The following is a 17,615-nucleotide window of genomic DNA, read 5'->3' as shown; positions in this document are numbered from 1 at the left end:
GAGGAAAAGACATTCCAACCACTTAATGGCTCTACCCCAGTAACCAGAAGCTCTGCAGCATTTAGTAGAAACTGCTCTTTGAGAGATGGCTTGCAAATTTTAATCTGAAATCTTCATTATCAATGGCAGCACATCCCCTGTTTCTTGGTGGGGAGATTCAGCTTTGGTCACAAGCAAAGGATGCCACCTACTGAATCTCAGCCACCACGACTGCATGCTCTGATCCTCTCAGTTCGAGACCTCTGGCAGGATCGCAAGGCAAGCTGCAGGACCAAAAGGAATCCTGAGGAAAAGCAGAAAACAGGCTTGGAAAAACAAAGCTTTTCTCACTGCTGCTCTCCCCACAACCCAGCGATGTATTACACACAGAACATCTGCACAGCCATCATAATTCCTAATTTTGCAGCACTGACAACCTTCGTAAAAGGAAAAAAAATAAAACAACCTCCTTACATCTTTATTCCATTTTGGATTCATTATAACGCAGTCTGACAATACGGTACATTCTGCAACATTTAACCCCTGTTCCCATTTGCCGTTCTTAACTTCACGGCTTAATGACACAGTGTCAGCAGATCACAATATGACCCTGTTAATATTTTTTTAATGCCATTTTTACAAATTACAGCATAATGTACTGATTACGAGGATGAAAGGTAAGTCTCTACGTCTGTCTGGAAACCAAATAAAAGAATGTTTGAACATCTGTTCATCCTACAAATGTCTTTAAAAGCTTTGATTTTCCCATAATCATTTTGTTCCACCATTTCACCCTTTTTCGAGTGTGTATCCAACAGCCTCAGGACAGCAGCCAGAGATCTGCAGTAACAGCACATTATAATCAAAGTTCTTAGGCACATATAAGTTCTCCTTTTAGAATTAAAGCTAGGGAAAAAAACAAAAACCAAACAGCCTCCACCAGATCCCTCTGCAGCACTCCATCCTACACAGATCTCTGCTGGGGGAGCAAAATGAGGGGCTTTTGTAGAGGAATACAAAGCACTGGGGCAGAAAATGGTGGCAGGTGAAGGTACTCACATGAAGTTTTTATGGTATATGTGCTGCCCGCATTTCTGCCTCCTTCTCCAGAGGCAGAAGTGGGAGATGCAAAATGCCTGGAAATAGGAGCAGCTGGGAGGAAGGCAGATCTTGGACTGAAGGGATGGAACAATGATGCCAAGTAAGTGTTCCAGACCAGAGATGATAGAAAAAGATTGGGGTACAGGTTAAAAAACATGCATTACAAAAGACTGGAGAAAGGGATGGAGGTACAGCTTTGTTAAAGGAGCGCCCCAAGCAAACAAACTGTGGGACGCTCCACACCAAATGACTGGTGAGGAGCCAAGCAGAGAGCTGCAGAGCTGTCAGCATGCAGCACTAAAGAGTTTTCAAACACATCAAGCTGTGTAACGATTGACTCACTGAGGCTGCTATGGACAGTCAGCAACAGAGAGGGAAAACAATCAGATAACGCCTTCTAAAAATACACGTGCCACTGGAACGCTGACATCAGGCCCCCTCTCCAGAACTGCTCAATAACACGCTTACAGGGTCTTGGTCTTTCTCATTTGTAAGGCAAGACCAGCAACCGCTGAGCAGCCAATGATATCCTACAGCAGGATACTTTTCAGGATGCGCATCCTTTTCTTTCCAAAACTCTAAGCTGAGTTAGAGGAATTTATTTACTCGTTTAAAATTTGGCAAGGACATTAATCTATACAGATAAAAACAAACTCCCCAATAATTCACTTTTGTTTTTTTTTTATTAGAGAGGCTTTTTAATACCCAGTAATTCTTAGGCTAACATAGTATGGCAATAATGGCATCCCTTCTGTCATCTGTTTCTCCAGCTTCCATCGCTGCAGTATCTTAAGCAGAAGCAACAGTGCAGGGTACAAAACAGGATTTGATAAAGGCTTAAATAGAAAGATAACAAAAAATATTCTTTCGAAAGACTGCCTTTAGGGGTGTCTGGGAAAAGAAGAGAAATAGGGAAGGAGAGGTGACAGAGGTGTGAAATGCATTTTTTTTTTCATTATAGAAGGACACATTTTCCAGCAAGGCTGGCAGCACAAGCCACGTTAAGCCATAGCTGAAGTTGTCTGCCTAATTCCTCTGGGATCACACTGAAAGCATACCCCATAATCTTATGGGATGTGCTAAAGCTTTGCTGGGACTCACTCAGCAGAAACTGTTTGGGATTATTCCACAAAGCACTAATTCTGTTCTGATTTAAAGGGGCACCATCAACCTAGTTTGAACACCTGACTTGCCTCGTCTCAGCACTATCCAGTTGTAAACACCTTCACACAATAGCTGAGATTTTTTGCCGTTTCTGCCCACTTTGGTTACCTGGATATTAAAAGGAAGTGAAAAAGGGAGAAAAATAGGATTATGTTAGTAAAATGGATTCATGCCCAACAATGGGTATTTGATTAATAACACTTTGATAAATAAGCAAAACGATCTGTTACCATTGCTTTATTCCACGTACATCTAACTCACACCATCGCCCATGGCTGGCTCCACTGAAGGTATCACGGGCTGCTATTTAACATCAACAGGTACTCGTTGTGTTGAGCATACAGGAGCTAGTACCTTCTGTGCTGCCAGACCCAGAATCCAATTTCTGTTCAAGACTTCCATCCCTGTGGAATTACTGTTAGTTTTTACATTACGGTGTTCTGTGATTTCTAAATAAGAAAGAAGGGATACTGCCAGTGCTCCCTCTCCTCCGCAGGACCCTAGGACATGAAATCCAGAGGAAGAACTAAAGCAGCCATGAAATCTCTATTAAACAACTAATGGTTTCTAAAGCATCTTGGAGATATTCATTTTACAAGCTTTATGCTGCAATCTTCTACCATTATTTTAATGAAAGAAAGCCCCCTGACTATTTCCAGAGGCAACTTCTTCTGTCAAACACAAAAAGGCATTTAGGTTACAAAAAAAAGAAGAAAATAAAAGAATTCCGGAGTAGGATTCAACACAGAAACAGCAGGAAATTCAAAAAAGCTACAGAAAAAACTCACCAAAAATAGGTTCTGAGCCTTTGGAACAGCAGACAGAACAATTAAGACTCTCAGTTATACGCATCATTATGTTTAATACGAAAAACATTTCTAGATAGAAATCATTTATAACAAAGATCCATACCAACTCTCAGATAACATCTTACATAGTTGCAGCTGAAGGAATCTGAAATATCCATTCTAGGTTCCACCTATTATATCACGTGCTTTTTGTCCTGCTCTTCACTTGGGGAAGAGAACCTAGGCAAATCAGCTTCACTTTGCAAGTCGCACGAAATTTACATCTTGACTGCATTTAGATCAACATTGATGGCAAACTTTCAGATTACGTGAAACCTTGAAACAACTCAGTAGAAAAGCACTGCTATTAGAATGCACACCCCAACGCTGCCATTTGGCAGGTGGCATTCTTCAAGAGGCCGTAAAGATTCACATCATCGAGATGACAAGATAAGCAGATCTTAACAGAATAAAAGCAGATTGAAGAGGTTTCAAAAGTGAACACAGAGTCACAGCAGGAGCTTCCAAGCTCTGCGAGGAAGGAACAGGTCTAACGCATTCAGGCAAGGAACACATTCCATCTGAATTCATTCCAGAGTCTGGTCTTTCTGGTGGGCTCGGAGGCCTCTTTGCTTCCTCAGGATTGAATCATTTTCTTCTGTGTGTCAAAGACGTATCTTTTAAAAAGAAGAGTGATGGTAACAGGTTGGGCCGAATCATTCTTGCTGCTTTCATCCTCTTTGTTTGCATCCCCCTTCCCTGCCTTAGATTTTTTCTTGGAGGCAGCGCTGAGAAGTGTCTTTGTCTCTGGCTTCAGCCCACCTGTTAAAAAACAAACAAGAACATACATGACCAAACAGCTCAACTACACATTGCAGCGTGTCTGGAAAAAATGAACAGGCAACTTTACTTCTGAAATCAACCAAGGAAAATATGAAAATGCATCTGATACATCAGGAAGGTAACATTCCTGTATCACACTCCTGGACTATGCTAAGTTACGTGACAAGAGAGGCATTCGAACACAGTTCACAACAGCTGTACCCCAAATCCAGTGCAAACTCCTCCATGATCACCCCCAGATCCATTCATTCCCACACCCACAACCTGACACACACCTCCCTAAACTGGCCAAGCTTTTCAAGTATTAAATACAGACCAAAATGTAACCAGGTCAGAATAACTTACCTGGCTGAGGTAAGCTTTTACCCAGCAGACCTTCCCTATTATTTGCATACAGTTCCCAGAGTTTCTTCTCATTACTGAGAGTATTTGTAGAAATACAGGTCACAAATGAGAAATAACAGCTAAAATACTGAAGTATACAGCCCTAAGACTAAGGTGCTTTAGTATCTTATTTCCCAGACCTGCCACTGGTTGGTTTTAGCAAACGATGCTCTCCTTTTTTGCTTGGCCTACAGAGCAGCTCAGGGTTACAGCTCACTTCTTAAGGGAACTGGAATTAACCTGCACATCTGGGGATCTGAACTCCAAACATCAGCCTTTCTCCAGCCACTCACGTGCAAACAAACATTTGTCTTTTCCCTCCTAGATGAGTCAGGTTGATTTAAATTTTTATCTTTTGACTCGATGGTGACGTTTTAAAGAAAAGCAAAATGCAAATATCCAAAGAAGCACCGTAAAATAGGAGATGCAGCTCCTACAAGACCACTCCTGAGGAACTACCTCTTTAAAGCAGAAGACAGCACCGCTCCTTGGGAGCACATTCAGCACCACCTGAGCACACCGAGACGTGGTTTTCAGGCATCAGGCCAAGTTCAGTTCAGGTATTTTTAACCCGCGGTGTCACATAACCTTATCTCAAACACTTAATCGGCTTCTCTCCCCTCATACTGAAATTCAGATGCGGATTCTCATATCGCAGCCTGACAAAAAGCTCGAGATGCTTATGATTTGCTGGAGACAGGAGGTCTACGCTCGCAGGTGATCAGCTCCGCTCCAGACATGCAGAGCACTTCCAGCTGGCTGCAGGGACACGGCTGCACAGCCCGGGCACTCACCCTGCAGGGCAGCAGTTAACTGCTCTGACAGCATCACCACCCACACAGAGAGAAGGTGGGAAGCAGGCAAGCACTGAAGCACCACCAGGGAGCTGCCCGTTTGCATTTCATAACCACGGCTTCTGAGAGCAGCCCTGCAGCACAGCCGTGTGGGGACCTGCAGAGTCTCTCAAAAAAAACAACAACAAACAACCCAAAAAACACAAAACGGCACAAAAGAGAAGCAACACGATGCAAGGGACTGAAAGTACACCTAGTACCAAGGCTGCAGAAGGCCTATGTTAGGCAGAACTGACATCGTCCTGTGGGGCCTTGTATCCTGCAGCCGAGTCAGCAGCAGATTTCTCTTTTCAGATGGTGCACAAAAAAGCAATGATTGTTTCATTGTGGAAATAATTGAGCCAGTTTTTCCTTGACGGTTGAGAACCCTGATAATGACCATTTTGCACGTGTAAGGTTCAATTAATCAAACTAGATAATATGATGTGGCTCGAGCACATTTATTATTTGGTTTTATTACATTGTATAGTCATGTTTGATGCAGCTGCTTCACTTATTTTTTTTAATCGGATGCTTTCATACAAATCCCATTAATATCATTAGCCTCACCATCACTCCATCTTCATTACGCAGAATTATTTATCATCACACGAAGAGTAACATCCTTCCTATTTGAAAAGCTCAAAGAACATCTCAGGTGCTGCTAGAAAAAACAGCAACAGTCGAAACAGAATCACAGAATTATCGAGGTTGGAAAAGACCTAAAAGATCATCCAGTCCAACCATCACCAAAACTTCTCAGCTAAATCATATGCCTATAAACCAAGCAAAAGAAAGCAAAAATGGCAAAAGGAGTGACCTCACACCGTCCCAATCTTTACCTTTGCAGGATTTATTTCCTACTGTACATTTTATACTGCTTTGACCAACCTTAACACAGTGCCCCTGAGCAGCATCTCCCTCCACTTTCCAAGATGCCCATTAACTTAAAAACACTGCATTTTGCTCGCTGGTTGGTTTCCCTTTCTGGCTCTTCTTATTGCTGCATTGCTGCTACTGGCACATTGCTGTTTAAGAAAGACATTTAACTCTAAAACCTCTCAGTGAGAGGCACTTTAAATTAACTTAAGGAAACAAATTCTAAAATGCTTCTATTTACATTAGAGGGCTTTGTGAGACTGATTTCTAAGATCACTAATTGATGGAAAGGAGAGAGGAAGGGAGAAGTTGAGACACTGACACGGCAGCCTGGGGTTTCTCTTTTGGGTGCATGGAGCAGAGTTCCTGCTGCTGAGATCCCCCCCAGGAGATGAGCATCTATGTCCCAGCACTGAGCACAGCCGCTCAGGTGGATAAATGAGGAATCCCACACTAGAAAATCCATTTTCAAGAACAACATACACTGTGTGTGGAACTGCACTGGGGAAAAACACGTTAAAACCAAGTGATCTCACCTCCTGCAAGACATCGCCTCAACTTCCAAATGTGGGGAAGTAAAAGTACCCCACCTGCAGCTGTTAACACCCAGCTGGATTTGAATACGGTATTCTGGGCAAGAAGTTTACAAAAAGAAATGGAAGAACGCAGTGGTTCCTATGAGCGAAATTATGGGCTGGCAGCCAAAGGCAGCTCAGGTATTATTAAATTCACAAGGTATCTAAATTACCTAATCAGATCCCACGGCCCACACTCTGCAAACAGATTAGGTGGCTGGCATCGTACCCTAACAAACGGCGTTTTCTGTTTCCCTGCTGCGGTGCCAGGAGGTCTCGGGGCTGGCGAGGCTCTGCGGCAGAGCGGCACAAAGGAGCAGGCAGTGGCAGACAGGCGCTGTAATCGCGGGCTCATCTACCTCCGCGCGTCTCTCGCGTTACACACAATGCACGCCTTGCGTTTTACAAAACCAAGGAAATGAAGGGAAATATATCTGTCACCAAAGAAGACATCAGACCTTTAATAGCTGAAATGACGGATATTTTTAGATGGAGGTCTAGTTTAACTTACTTACATTAAGGGTCTAATCTCTGCTGAACAATAGCTATGTTAGCTTGAATACATAGTGAGAAATCTGTTCCATTAATTAAGTGCTGCCTGTACTACTCGGATTTGTAGCAAATGTTAATAGATTTTTTTTTCTTCCTCTGTTGGACAATTACTTTATTTTGCCAAGTTGCTAATGGATTAAATTGAAAAGGTCCGCGTGTTAAGAAAGACTTCAGCTTCAAAGTCCTAAGAAATGCCTCGCATACAACTGTGGGAAATACCTATATATTAATATTATTAATGGGCAGTCCTCAGAGGCATAGAAAATATCTGAAAGCTTAGCAAATTCATTCCCACCCATCATAACCATGTCTGTAACAAGAAGCACCCAGGTCTTATGTAAAGTATACTCATAGCATCAGCTAACCCACGTTAGATACAGTATCTGGCAGGAAAATAGTTTAATGCAGCACGCTTTTAGTTTTAACTGTTACTAATAATTACTAATTAAGAACACAGACTCTGATCCTTTGTCTCAGCACAGCCCCAAAGATTACCCTAAACGGAGGCATTCACAAAACGTGCATTACTGAAACTCAAATGAAAAGCAATACCACACCAGGAAAATGCTTTCCAAGTTTAAGAACATTTCCACATGCAAAACATACGAGATAAAGACAATATTTTAAACAGGTTGAGCAAATAAAAGCCAACTTCCTAATGATTAGCAGTGTCTTACGTTCAAACGCTTCACTGTGATCCGGAGCTCTACTATCACTCATACAAGGAGTCGGATTGAGTTTGCAGGGAAACACAAAGATTTTAGCAATTTAGTGTCAATTTCACATTGTAGAACTCTTGTTTATAAATACTGGCTATCAATTTCTCACTTTTTTTTTCTTACATCTGAAGCAAAGACAGCCATATCTATGCAAGTTTTAAGGTTTCTCTAAAGTTTCATTTTCTCTTTATATGGAAGTTAACCAGACCTGTCTGCAATGGAGGATGTACAGTGACAACAACCCCACGCTGACCCCCAGGGTCCCCCACTCTGTGCCCAGGGGACCACCTCCACACCTGGCTGTTGGCAGCACCAGCCAGAATACAAATCACAGCCAGTGCATACGAAACATAAATAGCCACAGGCACCAAGATTTGCTTGTGCTTTGTTTTACCACCGCTGCTTCAGTTAAGTGGAAAGCTGGTGCATTCTCATTCCTTTTTCTAATCCAACTGCAGGATTGGATTAGATTATGGATTAAACCAATGCCATGCTTTTTCCCCTATGTATATTTTCATTTCATTGTTGCTTACAAGGTTAAGACTAGTTTCCTTTTGTGTTATTTCCTCACAACACATTCTCCTTCACTTCATGTTATCATTCCTTACAAAAGCCATCTTTTTTTTTCCCCTTTTGCCTCTTCTGCTCCTTGAAAGAATCATCAAGAGTGACCTGACTCCCAGTTCAGCATTTCAGCAGTTGTATCTCCTTCCTTTCTCAACTTTCATCTTCCAATTTCCCATTTCCAAGTTTCTACTTCCTACTTCCACATCTTCTCTCTTTGATAACCAGGAATAGCCCCACCTCCTTCAAAAACAATGAAATACTTGAATGGAAGATTTAGAAGGCAGAATACTAGACACACTGTGGATGAGAAGCCAGATAATAATATCTCCTTGTAGCCCAGCCAGAGACAGAAGTAATTTTTAAGCAACTGATAAACACATCATTGAAAACAGGTGCAATAATAGAGGTACTGGGCATGCTCTCCCACACAGCCAAGAATAATTTATTTCCCTGAACAGCTCCCTTCTCAGATGTACAGAGGCAGAAAAAAAAAGCTAAGTGCACTGGCCAGTGCTGAGGAACACAAAGGTATTAGCTAGCATGGATGACTGCAGTTTTCTTACAGAACTGAGAATTGTAATAGTAAAAATATATATATTTTTTCAAGATTTCAAGCCTCCTGAAAAGTTGGTTTCCATATGACAATAAAGAAACCCCCATTGACAGCAATAGAAAAATCAGTGAGTATATCTCAGTAAGTACCAGCAGTGGTACTTGCCATGGTTTGCTGGGAAGGTGTTGGCCCAGAGGAGTCATGATTCTTGCCACAGTGCAAGGAAAAAGATCGAATCTACATCAGTAGCTATCACTGGGATAGAAAACATTTCAGTTTGCATTCTCTGTTAAATGATTTCCTAGTCTGTTCTTGCTACTATTTCTAAACCTCCCCATCCATCCAGGAACAAGCGAGCCAACCTTGCTTCTCACTTCTGGGAATAAAATACCCTATTTCCTTCCTTCCACCACTGCAGCAGAAGACAAGAACTTGAAATTTCTTGTCTCCTGTCAACATCCAAATGTTAAAAACTGACAGAAACTCAGAGTTAGCAAAGCACACTTGAAGTCACAAATAACTTTCAGTCCAGGCAAACGTAACCTTCTATTATGACAGGCAGACATTTTTCTTTCTTCCTGAGAGAAGTAAAGAAAAGAGCAAAACTTGAAGCAGGCAAAGGTTTGGGGATAATCCTCCCTCACAATGGATTATTCGTAACAGACGGTCTTCACAATTTCAGGATTTCCTTAACTGGAACCCTCAGAGCCTGAGCCCTCATTACACAGTTAAGGAGTGTGTGACCGCACCAACGCTCCTGCTAACAGGGAGTACAAAACCCAGTTGACCTGAAAATCAGAAATGATCAGAGCCCCACGTAGGGGTCAGTCTGCTGTGCTTGGGACAGAACAGACTGGGCTCCTATCAAGCTTAGGGCAGTGACTGACCACTGAAAGGAAAACTTCTTGCTGGTACTGTGGGACTTCATAATCCAGCAGTTCAGTATAGCAGTTAAAAACAAACTGCTTGTGCAATTATCCCTAAAGTAATTACCCGGTGTTTTGAATAAAAAGGAAAAGGACCCCTCAAAAAAAAAAAAAAAAAAAAAAAAAAAAAAAATTAAAAAAAAAATAAAAAAAATCAGAGGATCTATTTAACCAAATTCTTCTGCTTAAACTTTTCTTTACGGTCAGATGGAAAAGATAACAGAAAACAGCACATCTCTTTGCATGAATTCTTTATATTACATTAGCAGAAAATCAGAGTTGCTACCCAGCAAAAATATCCAATACTCAAACTTCTCATTTTATTGCAAGCAAGGTGGCCATTTTTCTCCACTGATACTCAGCAAAGAAAACCTGAGCTGGTCAGGACATCTTTCTAGGCCTTCCATGAACAACACTAATATATTGCTCTGCCCATAAACCCTGTATTAGGAACATCAGATATGCCACATCACGACTAGTTACTGGCAATTGAGAGGCTGCTGGCCCTAACAGAAAGGACAAGCATCCCATCCACTTGTCATTAATATATGGTGCTTCAGAAAAAGCAGGGATGAAAACTGTGTCCTAAACTAATTAAGAGTCCAGGACCAGGCAGGAATTCTCTACCTGACGTCAGGGTCAGCAACCATCAGCCCAGCTAATCAAAAGGTTTGTGCACAATGCTCCTACTGGAGCTGGTCTGCCCTACTCCTAAGCATTAATCACCGTGATAACAACTGTAATTACAACCACCTAGTCAATTTTGATGCAATAGTTGACCATCACTCAAGAAACAAGGGATATTCCTGCTGCCACACTCAGGAGCTTGGAATTTAAGCCTCAGTTACTTCCACAGATCAGGCAACAAATTTTACTTGCATAAATATTCACAGTTCTCCAGTAATGCTCTTTTGAATTCACACCACCTTTTCCCACATCTCATCAGCTCTCTTCAGAAACATTTTGCTGGGGTTTCAAACTTCAGAATAGATCTATTTTTCTCCTTTGGCTGGTAAAAGATCTGCTATTATCATCTTGCCTGGCTTGTGGATATTAACACAACAACAACGTGAAGCTGGCCAGGGAGAGCATCAGCCTCCAAGGAAACCAGAAAGTGTACCCCCTTCTTCCAAAAGAGAATCACACTAATGCCTTGGGATCTACACAAAGTATCTGTATTCACTGTTTGAAGACAAAGATTGGAAAGAAAGTCTTACAGCCACTCCAAGCAGTAACTGCTCACCTACTGCCCAACCACTGCTGTGTCAGCCTGCAGAGCTGTCCCTGCAGGTTCAGCCTGGTGGGCTCTGGGTGGGAAATCCTCAACTACCAAAACGTTTTCCCATAAATTAGGGAACAGCTGCCCTGTGCCACATCCCAGATGGCTGCAGTTCAGTGCTGAACTGACCTGAGTCTTGTGTATCAATTTGTTAAGTTTATACAGGCTTTTGGACTGAGATACATGATTGTAAGAGGTGATAATCTAGAAATAACACGGATTTCATTATGGGCTCCTACTTAGTAGGGAAAGAGCTAATCTTCCTTGATGAGGAAGACAGAAGCTGTTTTAATTCAAGAGGCTGACCTAGGTGAAGCTGAGGCCAAAGCTGTATTTGGAAATCTCTCACGTCAGCTGGACACAGCCCTTTCAAGCTCAGTGCCAGCTCCACACAATGGCTTAAGCTGCGCTCTCCGGCAGCCCTTAAAGGCACATTTTGTATCTTGGCTTTTGCTGCAAGCAATCAAGAAAGAATGCAAGAAAACAAAACTGTTTCCCAAGCACTGTTTGCTGGTGCCATAATTAATATAATCAAACAATTCCACAAATTGCTTCCAATTGCTGGCGTCACTTTCATGTGCAGAGCCAAGCTTTCAAAGAAGGGCCCTTCTTGTCCTACATCCTTACACTGGTAACCCTTGCTTCACACAATAGTAAACAAGCCCTCGCTAAATAGTACAGGGTAATTTGTACTGTAATAGGTCCCCAAGGCACCATGGACACAATTTGAAACGCCATCTAATTTTTCTTTTTAATTAAAAAAGCAGTTACTATATTTAAGCAACAACACAAAAAAGTTCAGAGGGGACGGTCTGGAGTTTCCCACAGCTCTCTGGGACTTTTCTCAAGGTCAGGAAGAGTTTTATAGGCTCCATTGGTACAGCTTTTTTTCGTTAATTAGTCTGCCATACCCTCTGCATGAAGTCAGCGTATTGATTTTCAGTCTGATATTCTTTGTATTGCTAAACAGAGCCCAGGCTCCAGTGACACACAGAATCTATCAGCAGCCGAACGGTTATCAATATCACCCGTTCCTATACATGCCTTGCTTGTCTCTCCCTCTCCATCGTCCCACACTCGCTATCCAGATTGAGGACATTCAGTGTACCACAGTGCTGAGAGTGCGTGCCATTCATTTTGTCTTGTGCTTCCCCTTTTACAGCAAGATGCTCAGGGAATATTATTCATTCCCAAATCTACATCATGTAACTGTATTTTCACCTGGTGGTTCGTTTGTTTTTTTTTGTCAAAATTTATGACAAATAATTACTGTTACCTGAAGCCATCAAGTAGGACAGTTTTCTGTGCCCTACAAATACCCAGTCTATCATAGCCTTGCTATATGAGCACTTCATTAGATATGTAAACCCAGACACATTTTAGAAGCCTACCTGCAGTTCCCACTGTGGGCTTTCCAAAATACATCCTAACCCAACATACTCTTCAGCCCCAAAGCCCCAGAAAGTACCCCCAAAATGCAGTGACACTTGGGCTAGCTGGCCATACTGCAATGCACATCAGTCAAGAATATCAAACCTGACTTCGTCTTACAAGGTCAGCATGTATTTCAGTTGCAGTTCCATTGCATGACAACCAACATTTGTTGGCTACACCTTTCTGGGGCAACCTCCTAAAGAAGTCTTCACATTTTGCATACCTGGGACATAGCCCATGGTTTACATGCATCCTGCAATTTGTTGTTTCTGTTTGCCAAACATTAACACAGGTCACATCAGAGACTCCAGGGTGCTGCAATTACAAGGTCTTGGCTGTGCAATTTACATGTACACACACCACAAGAACTAACTGGCAGAGCTACAGAACAGCCACCATGGTAATCTTTTGATCTTCACACTGTCCCATTAGCCTTAGGGAGAGGATTTTCAAGGTAATATTTGCAGCGGCTATAGATGCGCTTTCAGAGCATTAACAAGGCTGCAATTATGTCAGTTAATTACTATACCAGCAATTATTCATAAGCTGTTTTCACTGGATGGTCACTCAAAGTCCATGCAGTCACTGAGGTCGTGCCCAAGTGCTACTCCAGTCATTGCCTCAGCATGCCAGCTGGAAGAGCTCTCCCAGAAAGAGGAAACAGGCAGAGCTGCTTATGTTGTTGATACTGTGCTTTTAGTCCACACATTCCTCAAACTCCCTGAAACAAAAAAGGCCAACTTGGGTGCATGGGAAATGCCCAGCACACAGCAAGAGCAGCTGAGAAAAAACTGAAGTAATAAGGACGTTAAATTATTAATACCAATATATGTAATAGGAATGTACACAGGCTCTTGGTACAAGTCAACCATTTGAAAATTACAGGTAGGTCAGCATTAACATCCATGACCATTCAAAACGCTCCAAGAGAGAAGTACCTTAAAATCACAGTTACTTGGACCAGGAGGAGAGGAAGTTTGCTTGTTTTTAGAACTGAACATTCTCTCTAGCAACAACAGGCATTTGGTGCTGTGCTGTTGTTGGGGATTCCTTTTTATCAAAGGGAACTCACCCTCTCTTTCAGAGAATCTCAGCTCCCCAGGATTACACAAGCACAATAAATATTGATGGTTAAGCAGCTATGCTGAGCTGTAACTTGCCCTTCATTGCTCACTATTCAGCACAGCTTACTTTTGTGCTCACATGCAGCTTTGTGATCCCTTCCATGAGTCCTGGCACAAATACTTAGTATAAAGTCACAAACTCCCATAGCACTTTTACATAGCCAGCTTGACAAGAAGTCTCTTTTTCATTGGACTCCATCACTAGTTTGACTCGCTGGATCTGGATATTCATGTATTCTGTTGTACATACAGCCACAACTGCGGCTCCAAGCTACTAGACCTAGGGCCCAGGCATATCCATGTCACTGGACCTCTATGAAGTATTAAGTCAGATGTGAGAGAGGGAAAGAAACACACAGACATCCACATGACAAGTAACTGGGCCACTGTTGTCCAAGACACTCCTTTACAAGTTTGGTCCTTGCTAATTAAATACTCAAGTGAAGGGGGAGAAAAATCACCCAGTGAGGAATGGGAGCTCTTGGGTCAGTCAGGCAGCAGTGCCCCAGAAGACATAGTTATCACCAGTACCCTTGTACCTATAAAACAGTAAATAAAAAGAACAACACCCATGCTCTGAAACAAAATATGTTCTGAATTCAACACAGGGGACTAAAATCCCATCCACCCAGTGAAAAAAGACGACAACTACAGTAAACACAACCAATACAGAATCTCCGAGAGCAGCCTTTCAAGAAGGCACACCGTATGCAAAAAGTTCAGGTTAGCAGATGTGACAGAATCAAAGGCAATTCATTACAAAGCAGCTTCAAACCGCAGTGCCGGATCCGCAGGCCGGGCTGTAATCCTCCCATCTTGATGTGCACGAGGCATCCGAGAAGCTCACTAAGCTGGACCAACTCTGCTGACTTATCCCAGGCATCTGCTGCTCGTACGGGTCCAGAGTTTAAGTTGGCGATATTCATCTTCCCCTGGGCTGCCTTTATAAAGCAATCCTAAACAATGGGACTTCAGAATAAAGAATAAAACATTTAATTTTTGTGGGCTTTTTTTTTTTTTCTCCTTCTTTTTTTTCAACTTCTAGGCAAGGGCCTTTAATGCGATTAGAAGGGGGAGGGGGATTGGATAGCTGCTTTTTTCTTTTTTTATGTTATGTATATTGTGTGTAAACAAATATGCAATTTGCTTTAAAAAGATAAGGTGATTAAATTTTTATCGGGCTTGTACTCTGTTGTCACCACAACAAAGAGAATTAGGAGGAGGAAAGAAAGGCCTTTTTATTTGAATTATGCTCTTACCAGAGGTTCTCTACAGCACAGCTGTAAAGCCACTCAATGTTCTCCAAACAGGCCCTTTGATTGCATTTTATTCAACTTGTTTGCATTTGGAGCAATCGAAAGGAAAAGAACGCTCCACATTTTGATGTCTTAATGTTCCTTAATACCTTCTTTAATTTATATTAAGCTTCTTAACTAGGGTGATGAATTCTTCAAAAACAATAAAGACCCAGCACAGAAATCTCTCACACACCATGAAAATTGAAATTATAATGTATTCATGGCTTTTCTTTTTTTTGTTATTTAAAAAAAAAAAAAAAATATTTAGAAGAAAGATTTTAAAGCAGAGAAAAAAATCCTGAAGTTGCACAAAAATTACTTGATCCACAGAAACAGATGAAAGTTCAAACCAATTATTACAAGGGAAATAAAACGTTGTCTGAGGTGGAATAGGAGACTTAGTATGAGAACATTGGGTTACTGTGAAGTTTTCGTTGTTTTAATAAGCTATAAACTCCTTCCCCACAACCTCCTACAAGAAAGGACTCTGGAAATGTGTTTAGTTTTGTTTGACCAAGACTGATTTGATGATTTTTCCTTTTCTTATTCCCAGTTTTCTTACCTAAAACAGCTCTTCAGGTTCACATCCATGGTTCATTTTCCCTCCTGCTGTCCTTCATGGTCTGCCAACACCAGCAGCTCACACCGAGACTGGTGATGGCCAACAGGGCACTGCAACACCCACAGACACAGCAGCTTCAGGGGGCACACTGAAGTCACTGGGTGAGGTTCCCAGAAATGCCATTCACAGGTGGATCATCCACCAAGGGAGCCCAGAGGAGGAGAGGTGATCACAGGTGGGAATTAGAAGCAGAGCCTGGTGCTGGGAGCCACACCACAGTGATGGGTGTGTGGGTACCACTGAGTGACAGAACGAACTTCCAAACAGGCATTCAAAATACCCTTGAAATAACACGTTACTGAAAGAAAACATATTTTCATCTGGATTTGCATTTGGTTATTTTCTGTTTAACATGAGCTGACTGCTCACCTCCTTTCACCAAGTCACAGTTTTAAGCAAGTCTCCAAATGCAAATCTTGTGATGAAGCCTGCCCCATTTACAAAATGCTTGTGAAAAAGCTCGCCTAGCTGTACCAGTAAACAACGGGCCACAACCATTAAAGCAATTTATAAAACAACACGGTGTGCTGCATCAACTACAAAGTAAAACAATACTGATCTTAATCTAATCCAACACCTCCCCATCCTGAGCAGGGTCACACCATGCAGGCACAGAAGCACCAAACCCAACCATTTAGGAGCGCATATGGATAACTACAGCAAAACTGAAGTACTGAGAAACTGTAGGCTGTCAAAGGCAGCACAGAAGAGCTTTGTAAGGTCGCTCTCTACCAAAGGGATGTACGTCACCACCCTCTAGCGCAGTATCAGGTCTTCTTCACATACGTCTGCCCTACAACTAATCCCTGCTTATGCAACAAATGGTGCTGAGACAAAGCAATGCTAAAATGGAAAATAAGCACAGCACAATATTAATCTTTTAACTGGCAATATCTAACGTGCCCCACCTATTCCAAAACTTCACATTTTCATAAGCGAGTACATAATTTGCATGTGCAACAACAGTATGTAACCACTTAGAAGCCTTAGTGGTTATATCTATGGAAGTTTGTGCCTTTAAGCAGAAATGATTCATGAATTTTAATTTGTTTTAAATGTTGAAAAATTCCATCCAAGTAAATTGAGTCAACAAGCCAACAAAGGATGAAGACATGGATCTGCTTTCTATTTAAAAGAAACTCAAGTCTATACGTTTCTTAGTCACCCACAAATCCTCCAGCGGTGAAAAAATAGTTTACAATAACTAAGTCTCCTGCATTTGTTCTAATTAAGACACTCTGCTTCTCCCCACTCAGCACATGCTAGTTGAGCACCACCGAGCCTTAACTGATTTTCTGTGTGTTATGGATCTACTACTATTTTCAAGTGTTCTTACAGAATTGAATCAGTCAGAGATCCTTTTTCTATGTGGCTGTGCCTTTTTGTAAGCTGCTTCAGCATCATGAATCTCAGAAACACAGGAAGTCATCTCCCTGCCCTCTAAATGAAGACATTTAAAACAAATATTAGTATTATTTTGAAAGGTATAACTGTTATTCGTATTTACTTTCGTAGTACCAAGAGTCTCAGTTCAACTTCTTAATGCTTTTTTTTCCCCTCAGTAATCACAAAGCCCAGAAATAAACCTTTGAATTCCAAATTATTTTTTTTTAAAGCTATTTTACAATACTCATGCTCCAAATAAACAGCAACATGAAGCCTTACACAGCCACACAGTGATATGTTTATGGCAAAGCAGACTTATCAAGTCAGACATTAACTGAGATAGCAGAAGTTGCAGAGATGGTGACAGATGGAGCACACAGTAACAATCGAATACATCCATCCATGCCACAGCAATACTGCCATTTTTCTAGGCAAGCACCCAAGGGCTGGGTTTCCTTCCTCAGCACACTCTTCCCAGGGCACAGACTGTTCTAAAAGCTAGAGAAATAAAACAAAATGCAGGTACAACTCCTGCCCAAGACCATGAGAAGCTGATTTAAAGCTTGGAGCAGATTAGTGCTCCTGAGCCATCCCCCAAAAAAGATTCTG

The 17,615-nt window shown here is 41.8% G+C and overlaps 1 protein-coding gene across 2 annotated transcripts in view; it reads right to left on the bottom strand.

Moving 5' to 3' along the window:
- Positions 1–501: 501 nt before the first annotated feature.
- The window catches only part of EEFSEC (eukaryotic elongation factor, selenocysteine-tRNA specific), a 110,500-nt gene continuing 93,386 nt past the window's right edge, over positions 502–17,615 (bottom strand). The window contains exon 7 of one of the 2 annotated variants that reach the window (XM_072347698.1): positions 502–3,854. In XM_072347698.1, the coding sequence (XP_072203799.1) occupies positions 3,670–3,854 (185 nt within the window). In that variant the 3' untranslated portion in view covers positions 502–3,669. The remainder of the gene's footprint in view (positions 3,855–17,615) is intronic. The other variant, XM_072347696.1, reaches the window with a different exon arrangement.

The sequence above is a fragment of the Excalfactoria chinensis genome, chromosome 12 (genome assembly GCF_039878825.1).
Source record: "Excalfactoria chinensis isolate bCotChi1 chromosome 12, bCotChi1.hap2, whole genome shotgun sequence".
In the NCBI taxonomy this organism is placed as follows: Eukaryota; Metazoa; Chordata; class Aves; order Galliformes; family Phasianidae; genus Excalfactoria; species Excalfactoria chinensis.
The sequence above is the reverse complement of the archived record's forward strand: the minus strand, read 5'-3'. Positions and strand labels throughout refer to the sequence as shown.